General features: G+C 35.1%; 1 protein-coding gene across 2 annotated transcripts in view; it reads left to right on the top strand.

Annotated features, from left to right (window-relative positions):
• Positions 1-215: 215 nt before the first annotated feature.
• The window catches only part of LOC123543672 (serine/threonine-protein kinase D1-like), an 87,565-nt gene continuing 74,820 nt past the window's right edge, over positions 216-12,960 (top strand). For both annotated transcript variants that reach the window (XM_045329747.2, XM_045329741.2), the window contains exon 1: positions 216-598. In XM_045329747.2, the coding sequence (XP_045185682.1) occupies positions 461-598 (138 nt within the window). In that variant the 5' untranslated portion in view covers positions 216-460. The remainder of the gene's footprint in view (positions 599-12,960) is intronic.

Genomic DNA, 12,960 nt, shown 5'->3' with positions numbered 1-12,960 from the left:
CGTTTTGTTGTGTCGAAAGTCGATGCTTTGTTTGTCGTAAAAAAGGAGTTGTCGTTATTTTAGATGTACACTCACTATTTTAAATCTATTGACTGTTTATTTAATGGTATTAGTGTCTATTATTTTATTGTTGTTACCAATAGCTGAAAATTCATAAAATACGGAAAATAAGGACAGCGAAATGTCAAATTCGTGTACGACATCGACGTCATCTGTTTGCGGTTTGTGGCTGCGACTTCACCCAGAGAAAAATTTTGCATAAATTTTGTGTTTTTACGGCCATAAAATGTAACTATCAGATAAACATTTAAATGATTTGTAAAAATGATACTTTATAGTATCATATGATGCCAAGTAGCTAAATTATAAGGATATTCCTAGGTGTTAAGTGCAGAACCCGGAAACGATTTTGGAAAGGGGATTAATTGCCCGAGGAGAAATTTACCAAAGGACATTTAAAATGTCAGAGCCAGATTTGATGCGAAGGAACTTTTCGTTCCAGATGCAGATTGGTTTAACAAGGGAACAAGTTAATGTTGATGGAGAATTGACCCTAGCTAGTTTGAAGGAAATTGCATGTGCATTTGTAGATCGAAAGGTAGGCAAGATGTCTTATTTTAATATTTTATCTTGGTGATTAACTGATTTATAAGATTTTGTAGTGATGTGCAATATTTGGGGTATATTTAATATGAAATAAGGCACTGCCTGCTTGTCAGCAAACCAGGATCACATAGAATATATTGCTGAGTTCCGCCGAAATATTCATTTTAGTAAATTCCACACGAGGACTGTCCTTTAACAGGTCAAAGACTTCCCCTGGATTGAGAGACAGTCTCTAGATCTAAACACTGTCTCTCGTTTGAAAGACAAAACGTCTTTCGATCGAAAGACTGTATTTAGCTTAAGTATTGAAAAAACATGAAATCATTATTAAAACAATCATTTCATTACAGTCGCGTTATTTATTCATTGAAACAATTTGTTATTTCAAGTAAACTTTACAAGAAACACAGTGTCATAGAAGTTTGCTTAAGCATAACAATGCTTAAACAAAATTCCCAAAATAATTTTGATTTTGAAAATTTGATAAAAGAAAGATAATTTTCTATATTTGAAATTTGCGCATTCTAAAAAGAGAGTTTTAATTACTCTTTCAATGATTTTCATTGCTTAAGCTAATTCGAGTCCTTCGATTGAAAGACATTTTGTCTTTCGAAAGAGCGACAATGTTTAGATCGAGAGAATGTCTCTCAATATAGGGGATGTCTCCGACCTGTTTAAAGCATTTTTCTATAAGCATGACACCTTTGTTCTTGGCCAGTTGGTTTTTTTCCCCGTAACGATAACAAGAGACATTCAAGATTTTGTATATCAAGTTTTATAAAGGTAAAGGTAAATTTATTTACTGTCGATTTGTGAAACGAATGAATATAAGCTGTTTTGAGCAGCCCTATTTTAAGAACAGTTAAAACAAATTATACCTTACCTCCAGCAATTTGCTGGTTCCCATATACAAGGTAAAGGTAAAGGGTTTGTTTATTATAGTGTCACCCCTATTGAAAGGGCCAGCCAATTTGGCTTATGAGACACCTTTATTGTGCATACCAATTACCTCCCATCTCCTACCACTATGCCAGGTGCCAGGCGGATAGAAGTCGGTAACCATTCATTCAATTAGCTTGCGGCTCACGAACCGGCCTTTCCAGAAAGAGTCCCATGACAAACATCCCCCGGACGAACGCTCCTCATGGGGCTCGAACCTTCGACCTCCCGATCCCGAGGCGGACGCCTTAACCACTAGGCCACGGTGACCAGTGGCCTATACATCTGGGTCGACTGAGGCAATCATGATAAAGTGCCTTGCCCAAGGACACACTGCAATGGGCCGGGGCCTTTACCTCTGTAGGAAAGTGTCTTAGCCCTCTCGACCAATGCGTTCACACTATCCTCTTTAGTTTTTTTAAATGGATGTAATAATTATATTATATTGCTTTACTAAAATGGTGGCTAAAGCTAGCATCAGAAATACTCTCAATCAAATTAAAACCAGTCTCATAGGATTTTAGTCAGAACAATATTGCATTTAATCTATTATTCAATCAGATGTTGCCTGCTCTTCACAGCGAAGCAATGTTACTGCCAGGAGTGACATCACAAACAATAGCAACAACAGCAGAACTGTGCTGAACTTAACTTCAGTAGAAAATATTCACAAGTACAACAGTTTATAATTATAGGTTTTACTTTGACATATACACATATAAATTAAATATGAAGGGTTTCCTGTATTACAATTTGGCTATTGCATTAGGATATTTCAAAACCGATCTGCCATGGTACAAAAATAAACATTCACACGTGCAAATGATGTAAAATGCAAGCAAAATGAATACTGAGAACTTCAGAATTCACCCACTTTGCATGAAGGCTATTTGCCGCCAAGTAACTAGTCTTGTTGATGTAACTCTGTACTTGCAGCATTTCTCTTTTAATGTAAAACCTGTACTTTTAAAGAGCACTTTAAATCATTGAAATCAACCTCGCCATATTTAGGAGTGATGTGTATGTCATATACACTTGTGTTGTCTACAATATGGCACTTCAGAGAAAACAATGTTCATCTGCGGTATCTCATTAAAAGTTAATTTTTGATACATCTGTATATTTGTCAGATCAAAGCAGCAGCATGGCATCAAATGATATTTCAGATGCTTTTACCTCAACTACTCAGATATACCTGTCTTTATGTTAGTGAATATAATTATCTCTTACAATAGTCTGTTCAATGAATGTCTTTATTGTAAATTTCTTCATGTATATTTGATAATCTTAGCATTATCACACTACTGGTTCAGAACCATTTTCCGGACACATTTTCATATTTCGGCTCCATTATTCCCTAAAAAAATATTTGACATAAATGAAGCCCATACAACACGAACTTCAGCTCCTTTTGCAACCGATCTTGTAATCAGCATAGCGTTGTGACATAAAATATGGATTCCATGGGGCCTCAAATGGGGTCACTAAAAGAAGCTTTTTTCCCCGTGAGGTTAACCAGTATCCGGACAAATATTTTGATGGTGTTTTGCTGTTAATTTAATATCGAAATAAGTAATTAAACTATTTCTTACACATTTCATTATCATTCATCTCTTCAAAAATGCACATGAAACATAACCTGACATTCAATAGCAGCTACTAAAGCAAAACAAGGTTGACTATGAAAAACTCGAATTTCTTCTAACACAACTTCTTGATAATTCCATAGATACAGAATAAAATTAGTGCAAAATTCGACAACCCTGCATTTTATGTAACTGTTACCAAGAAATTAAAAGTAGCATATGTTATCAGCAGACAATCATTAAGTAGTTTGATTATTTCTTCCCCACTTGATACCTCGGCAAATGTGAACTACTGCGCATGCGCAATGCTATCTTCATGCCCCGTTAAGACAGAAAGTTGTTTTGTAAACACATGTGAGTTATCATCATAAAACCTAACACTATACAGCCTTGTAACATAATGGTTTGTTGTGAACATGAAGAACAAACATCTAAATGATCTAGATGAAACAATTACATGAATAACAACGAAATAAAGCGGATATTATGTGTGTCTGGAAACTGGTCCTGTCCAGAAACTGTTTCCCAACCAGTATGGTGCTGGTGTAGCAAATGAGCAAATGGAAACATGAAAATCTTAGTAACAGCTTCACTTTGGAGTTCATTTGAAACATCACTTTTCTGTTTTCATATAATAATATATTATGATATCATTATATGGTGTTGCCATTTTCATCATACATGTACACCCCAACACTAAATAAAAAAAAAAAATTGTTGTATAATAGTCATCCCAAATATTTTGCATTGCACAATACTCAAAATAGTTAGATTTGACCTGGTTATATTGGTCAGTATGATAATCCTTTGCTCTATTACCTATATTGTAAAGCTGCCATTTTGTCTCACAAGCTTCTGTAATTTAAGAACCTGCATCCCAAATAAAAGGACAGGTCATCTATCCCACTCTATGGCCTTTAATCAAGGTCAGATTTCTGTATGTTAATATGAGCCACCAATTTCTAAATAAGCAGGAGTCTGACAGTTCATGCTGATATGATTTTAGAGATTTTTTTATTGGCCCAAATTTGACTTTTTTACAGGATTTTTACTTTCGGAAAGTGCTAACTTCATTCTGTGCCAGATATGCAGTCAGTATGACTTAGTATCCATCTGTAATATTTTTTGGTTTTCTTCAATAATAACCTTAGTTTTACCAGGGATGTCATGATTGTAGCTGTATTTGTACATCCAAAAAATTTTAATGATGAAAGGTTGCATTGACTTCCATTACACATCAGGACTTGACAAATCCACTTGTCCGCTCGTAAATATGAGTAGAAATCAGTTCCGGGTGAGTAGAAATTGCTGTAGCACTCGTCCTGCATGACAAGTGCAATTTTTAACCAATAATATAATAAATCGGATTAAAAAGGAGCTGTGCAGAAGCTGGATTATGAGCTAAATAGCTTAAACGAAAGTTGATTGGTTGTAACAACTCCAAAGTGTCGTCCTGCTACATTACGGTACCGCATTATGATAGCATAAGCTAGACGCTCAATAGCTTAGAACAAGATTACTCTCTGTAAAAATAATTTTTGCTAAGTTAATTGCAGGACAAATACAAATTGCAATAGGATTAGGATGAGTGAAAATTCTAGGCAGCCCGTCCTGCAGGATGAGTGAAAATTCTAGGCAGCCCGTCCTGCAGGACGAGTGGTTTTCAAAGAATTTGTCGAGCCCTGCACATATACATTTAGATAGTTATCATACCGAAAGGCTGCCATTTTGAGGTGACTGTGTCAAAGCTGTGTAGACATTATTAAAATGTTGCCATTTACATGAAGAGGCCTAGATCAATGTCTGTCAGATACATCCATTTGACCTTTCAAGCCAGTTAACAAATAATAGTTGTTCTGGATCTGACACCTGAATGATCTACTTTAGTATTTAAGCATAGTTCAGTTTTTCTCATGAAAATTAGCCTAGCATTCACAGAATGGCATCACTGCATTTTTTTGTACAAACTGCCATGAATATTTTATATATATGTATATTTATGCTGAAATATCAAGCTGACATAGCCTGTAAAATGATACTTATAAATATCTTAGAAAACTAGTTTTCAAAATGCAATTTGAGTCAGCTGTTTTTAGATAAGTTATGGTATAGGTTATATGCCTTTCAAGTCAGAGATATAATCTTGCTAGCTTGTTGCAATGAAAAGACACTTAATTGAATGATAATTTTGTATAGCTTTACAGTAATATCACTTTGGTGCAAGTTATTATCTCCAAAACTAATGCAGATATTGATTTGAAACTTCACATGTGTCTTCGGGGTTATAAAACTAGTTGATAGCAGCAAGTCCCTTAACTCTGACCTTCATTTTGGCCAAATTATGCCCCCTTTTGGACTAAGCAAATTCTGGTTTAAAGTTTTGCGTGCAAGTACATACAGCTATTTCTAAAAGGCATATAGATTTGAAACTTACTTTTTCTTTTTCTAGATCAATTACCAACCTCACTGGGTCAATACCCATAACTCTGACATGTTTTTTAAGCAAATTATGCCCCCTTTTATACTTAGAAAATTTTGGTTTAAGTTTTATATGCAAGTTATTATCTCCAAAACTAATGCAGATATTGATTTGAAACTTCACATGTGTCTTCGGGGTTATAAAACTAGTTGATAGCAGCAAGTCCCTTAACTCTGACCTTCATTTTGGCCAAATTATGCCCCCTTTTGGACTAAGCAAATTCTGGTTAAAGTTTTGCGTGCAAGTACATACAGTTATTTCTAAAAGGCATATAGATTTGAAACTTATTTTTTCTTTTTCATTTACTAACCTCACTGGATCAAGTCCCATAACTCTGGCATGTATTTTGGCCAAATTATGCCCCCTTTTGGACTTCGAAAATTCTGGTTAAAGTTTTACATGCAAGTTTCTATCTCCAAAACTAATGCAGATATTGAATTGAAACTTCACATGTGCCTTCGGGGTTATAAAACTAGTTGATAGCAGAAAGTCCCATAACTGATTTGCATTTTGGTCAAATTATTCCCCCTTTTGAACTTAAAACTCTTTTGATATTTAACCTTTTTGGGTAATATTTTCCTGCTTCTGGGACAATATTTCGAATAGTCAAGCTTGGCTGTCTTATGGACAGCTCTTGTTGTGTTTGTTTTTGCTTCGCTTCTGTGTACTAGGCAAATTTGCTAAACAATTTGAAGTTGATGGGCTACCAGACCAGTAACTCTTAGATCTCTGAAAACACGGATAAAGTATTTTGCTATTTCCAGTAGTCTAGAAAACATTGATGCAGAGTTTTCTGCAACATGAGTTACAGTATTAGTTTTGTAAATAATATCATAATTTCTGCAAGAACATGTTCAGCTCTTGCCTACTTCATGTTCTAAGCATTCTTAATGAGGTTCTTGAGTAGGTATTGACAGTTTTTAATATGTTGATATATCAGTACAGGGGCTCATTGTACCATATATCACTCTAAATGTTCTTGAGTTTGGCTCTTCAGATTATGCTTAAAATGACTTGAGACAAAATTTGTTCTAGTGTTATTCTTATGACTTGATAGTCTGTAAAATTTGTCAGCATAGGCTTAATAGTATTTCTTGTCTTCTTGTTTAAGCATTGCCAGGAAAAATATTAATGTAATAAAACTCTTATTCATATCAGATATTAATGTACAGGAACAATCTCATTAACCGAACACGCCCATATATCTCTGATTCCCTCTCAGCCTTTGATGCTTCACATTTCAGTGATGCTGCACAAAGTTTATTCTCATTCATGTATTGATTTAAACCAAAGGGGTAATAAAAATATACATTATTATTACAAAATTCCTTTTCAAGATTGAGACATATGACACATTACAGCTTGAATAAATTGTCACCAAGGAAACAGTATGACGTCTTGACTAAATGGGAAAATACATTGTAGTTCTTGAATTGTTTTTGTTTTTCTGATATTTATATCAGTATTCTCTTTGATTTGCTTTCTCTCATCTCATTCATTGTAATAAGTATATTTCATTTTTCAGATCAGCTATGCAAAGGATATATGGAGAACTATCCTGCGTGACCCTGCATCTACGACCATGTCCGTGTCAAGGTCCTTTCCATGTCCACACCTAGGTTTAAGTTTTGATGCACTTCCACTTTGTCTCTGTAATTACTTGATGGGTTTGCTTCAAATTTAAAATAGTTATTCCGTATCATCACCCAAATCTTATGGCACAAGGGTCATAACTTGTACACCAGAATTGTATGAAGTATTCCCCCTTTTTGCTTAAAGGGTCTTCCTTCACCATCAAACCTAGAAAGTCGCCATACGATCTAATATTGTGTAAGACTGCGACGTTAACCCTTCCCCACCCCACCAAAAAGTTGTTTGTTTTAAAATTGCTTAAAATCTTATGTTAAAATTTTTGTGCACTTTCTCTAGGTAAAATCATGTAATGACCATTTAGAAATATTCTTTGCTTGTACATCATTGATTTTTATTCCCCCCTCATGGAAGGAGGGGTATATGTTTTGCAGATGTCAGTCGGTCTGTTGGTTGATATGTAGACCAGTCTGTTTCCGGATGATAACTCTAGAACGCTTCGGGCTAGGATCATGAAAGTTGATAGGGAGATTGGTCATAACCAGCAGGAAACCCCTATTGATTTTGAGATCAGTAGGTCAAAGATGAAGGTCACAGTGACCCGGAACAGTTAAACGGTTTCCGGATGGAAATTCAAGAACACTTTGGCCTAGGCTCATGAAAGTTGATAGGGAGTATGGTCATGACCAGTAAATGATCCCTATTGATTTTAAGGTTAGTAGATCATAGGTCAAGGTCACAGTGAACAGGAACAGTTTAAACAATTTCCGGATGATAAGTCAAGAACGCTTGGGCTTAGGATCTTGAAAGTTGACAGGAAGGTTAATCATGACCAGCAGAAGATCCCTATAGGAGAGATCGCCGTGACGTCACGCGTTAACATCTGTTTATCTGGTGGTTGGCAAAACAAATGATTTTAACACCATTTGCGTATTGAATCAGAATTTTTAATTTTTAATAACTTTTTTGCTCATTTATGGATTTTCAAAATTCAAAAAGATTTGAAATACTAACAATCTTCATATTTTTGTAACCAAATATCTTTTTTCAATGAATAACCGTTTTAAATGACATATAATTTTAAAAGCGGCGTAGTGATTTTCACAACCTTTAGAAAAACAGTGTAAGTTAAGCGTTCATAATTAATCCATTTTATTTCGAAATAACAATTAAAAGTAATCAATAAATTGCTTGTTTTATAACCTTTCCATTGATCAAAAAATTATTTATGTAATTTGTGTTTTAAGAAAGTTTCAATCTGACTAAAGTACTTGATCTTCTAAACGAAGATCTGAGAACGACCCATTCACATTCGTCTTCTGTAGATTTTGGATTTCCAGTATCGCTATTTTTATTTTATCCAATCAGATGACTTGTTCGAATGTCAAAGAGTAAGAAAAATGAGCAATCATTCCAGGGCTCGAACTCAGGACCCCTCGCTTACAAAGCAAGCGGTCTACCGACTGAGCTAGGCGGCTATCTGATACATTACGGCATAAGAATTGTAAATATCAAAAGTTAAGGCTACAGGTAGATTTGCAAGATGTTGTAAGTAAGCCTCTGATTGGCTGGCGAAAGGGTTGTCAGAACGAGGCAATGAATAGGTCGTTCTCAGATCCTATGCGTAGCGTAATAGGAGATGTACTTTAGTCAGATTGAGAAAGTTTAGACCGTTAGAAAAAACATCACTGTTTACAAAAAACATGGACGGTCGGCTTCTGCCCACCCGATCACTGTCTTATCAGTTCTAAAAATAGAATTTGTATACAAACACGATCTCTCCTATAGATTTTGAGGTCAAAGGTCAATGTCACTGTTACCTGGAACAGTTAAATGGTTTCCAGATGATAACTCAGGAACACTTGGGCCTATGATCATGAAAGTTGATAGCAGGGCTGGGACAATTTCAAAATTTTGAAACCGGTTAATCATATGTATGAAATCGAATCGAACTGGTTTATCAGCCGCCATATTGAAAATGCTGTTTTCTTTCCAGACGACCTATTAAGGTACTTCTAGCAGTTGACTTCATTAGAAACTTACAGACTGTATCGTTTGCAGCAAGTTTGACAATCAATAAGTCATATTTTGGTGTATTTTTTTTAAAATATATCACGACAGGAAAGTCCGAGACTATTGATTATGTTGGTGTGTTTTAGCGGGAATATTTCGGGTCTATGTGCTAGTCAAACAAATGTATAAAGAACAATTCCTGATGTTTATTGTTTGAGAGCAGTTAGCGGTTTGGCAAAATTGAAACCGGTTTCACCTAGTAATCGAATTGGATCCGATAAACCAAGTAATTGTCTCAGTCTTAGTGGATAGGGAGGATGATCATGACCAGCAGATGACCCCTATTGATTTTTAGGTCAGTAGGTTAAAGGTTAAGTCATATTGACCCAGAACAGTTAAACCATTTCCAGACGATAACTTGAGAATGCTTTGGCCTAGGATCACGAAACTTAATAGGGAGGTTGGTCATGACCAGCATATGACTCCTATTAATATTGAGGTAAATATGTCAAAGTTTAAGAACATTTGTCTGTATAAAATCTGGATGTAGTTCTTAAGTCAGGTAACAGGAGGACAAAAGCTATGTCCTTAGGTCAAATCATTGGAAAACTAATGAGCTAGAAATAGAACTCAGTGAATGTGAGAAGTTATTAGGAATTCACGTTGATCATACACTTCATTGGGAAACACAGATTGGCCATCTTCTTAAAAAATGCAACTCATTGCTATATCTTCTCTTACGCATTAAGCAATACTTGAGTACTATGCATGTTTTTAAAGCCTCAGCACTCAATCATTTAGTATCCTAGATACTCTATTGTCCTCATAATCAACCTCATCTTTTTCTCACTCTGTCTTAACAAACTTTGCTCTCATTCAAAGCACTAAGACAGTCTCATTTGCTAATGTTTGCTTTGTCATTGGTCTTATGTTTTGCATTGGAATTGGAACAAGAAAGAAAATGAACTTAAACATGAAATTTTGAGAAAAGGTGGTTTTTTATGGCAGCCTGGAGAAACTGAGAGCTTGTTGGGTGTTCAAATTTTCTCCCTACGAAGATGAATTAAAATATGGATGAGATTGATAAAGTTTGTGAAGTCTGTTATAATTACCATAGGTTGGTTTCCTACCTGACACCATTAAAACATCAAACAACTGCCTATTAATTACTATAACTCACTTATGTGGTTTTATTTTGAATGTCACTATTATATCTACTTAACCATAAGTTACACTGATTTATTATATAATGATACTTGCTACTACATTTTTATTTATTTATTCATTATTATGCAGTACATATGCAAATCATCAAAAATGACAATAAGAGGTGAATTTAATGTGTTTAACCCTAGGACAGTATGGTGGTATAAATTTAACAACAACTTAAGACAATTGATGTTCGTTCATTAGCCTACAATATTTACAAACACCCCTAGGCTACTGTGTCACAGCCTTTCTATATGTAATGAACCAAAATGAAGAATGATTTACATGAAAACAAGTGGAAGGTTATGTAGATCAAGAATTTAAGTTTTGCAAAAATAACATTATGTTTATAAACCTAATACTAATAACAATTTATAATCCAGTCTGTCTGTCTGTCTGACCTTCAGTCTGTTTGTTTGTGTCAATAATTTTGACTCTTATTATAACTAAAGGGAATTTAAAAAGAAGTTTAGACAGAGGAAGAAGTTTTTAGCACAAGAACTATAACTGTCCACTTAGTATTATAAAATGTTCCCCTTTTTGAGCTGAATTTCTCACATTTTTTAACATTGAATTTCCTTAAAATCAATGGATGAGAATTTGATTTAAATTGAGACAGTGAAAGGAGTGCATTGCACAAGTACCATACATCTATAGAATAATTTCTCTTTATACAGTTTCAGTTTTTCCCATTTTTATACGCACGTCTCTGAAAGAGCGGGGCACATTATGTGAACATCCATGGCGGGCAATCGGCGTCGATAACCACCCAAATCACCCCAGGCACTCTTGGATTATGGCCCTTGAATTACTTGAAAAACTGCGAATTTAACCTTGTCCGCCCTCTAAGTCAAACAATTTTCATTGGATCTTCACCAAACTTGGTGACAATGTTTTTGGGCATCATATCTCAGCCAGTGGCACTCTTGTTTGTTTAAGAGTTTTTTTAGACTGTAACCTTGACTTTCCTGAAGAGAATTTTTCCTCTGGCAAATCGGTATTTGTAGCTGGGTATTTGTCACCATCAGAGATGCTGGATATCTGCTTGCTTGACTTTGAATTCTGATTATGTACATTGGCCATAAGGATCACAAGATTCTGTGACACAAGGGATTCAAACCAGTGACCTTACATTAAGGGTGAATTGTCTTATCATTGAACACCTCTTGATATACCAGAGAAAACAGTAATCTTGCATTCGGCTGTAGGAAATTCCAAAATTTATTTGGAGTCAGCTGAGTAAAATGGAATATTCTTGGAACCTTGGAAAATAAAGGCTAATTTTCTCTTAACTCATAATACAATTAGATAATATTTGGGAAACTTACTGTCTCAGACTCTCAGGTGTTTTTATCAGGTCTGTTCATTGTCATCAGCTGCTATAGATTTCTGGTTACCGTGGTAACAGGATCATTTTTCTGCTGTAATTGTTAATCAAATATTATGATAGGTCATACCTAAAACCCACTGTTTGATATAATACTATTGTACTATTAAAGAAACTGTATGATTATTTATGACAGACTGCACTCATTGGTCTCTTGGTATTTGATTAATGTAATATTATTAACTGATGAGATGGACCCTGCTGATAATTGTAATATTTATTATATTGTTTAATTTCATGAGATATACAATACATGCAATATTTATAAAAACAGAATATGAAACTATAATTATAAAGAACATGAAATTCTTAATTTCCGCATTTATTGATCATAGGGAAAACAGTTGATTTATTATATTGGGTTAGATCTTTCTTTGTCAGGTTTAACAGCACAACAGAATTATAGGTCATATGGTGACTTTCCAGCTTTTTATTACGGAGGAAGACCCCAGGTGCCCCTCCATGCATTATTTCATCATGGGCGGGCACCAGGATAGTACCGCTGACCTTCTGTAAGCCAGCTGGATGGCTTCCTCACATGAAGAATTCAACATCTCGAGCTAGACTCAAACCCATATGGATGTCGGGCAAGTGATTTGAAGTTAGTGACTTTAAGCACTTGACCATGGAGGCCCCTTTGTGTATCATATGCATTGATGGCTCAGTAGTATTGTTGTAGATTAATGTCCCATTTCTTCCCATGTCTTTTATTCAATTACATGTCATTTCAAAACTAATTAAGTTTATGATTGCATGGCATTTTTAGCTCAACTGAACTTTGTTCACTGTGAGCTATTAGTATTATTAGTTTTAGGTGGATGGTCAGGTGTCTGTTGTCCATTGTCTGGCATCCTGCGTCAACATTTTACTTAGACATCTTCTTCTGTGAAACTGCTGGTCAACATTACACAAAACATGGTCAGTTACATGTCCTCACATTAACTTGTCATTTTTGTTCAAATGGTCCAGCTTAGCTCCTTTTAGGAGCAGCCAGAGCTAAAAATAGAAAGACCTTTAAATAACTTCTCGTGGACAGCTTAATAAATCTTCATCTAAATTTGGTCTGTAGCATCAGTATAAGGTTTACCCAGTTTATATTATTTTCTGGTTATCTTAAGTCTTTTTGGGGTCAGTGATCATTCCTTTTATGC

This window comes from Mercenaria mercenaria, chromosome 1, assembly GCF_021730395.1.
Source record: "Mercenaria mercenaria strain notata chromosome 1, MADL_Memer_1, whole genome shotgun sequence".
In the NCBI taxonomy this organism is placed as follows: domain Eukaryota; kingdom Metazoa; phylum Mollusca; class Bivalvia; order Venerida; family Veneridae; genus Mercenaria; species Mercenaria mercenaria.
This window is presented reverse-complemented; position numbering and strand designations above follow the sequence as displayed.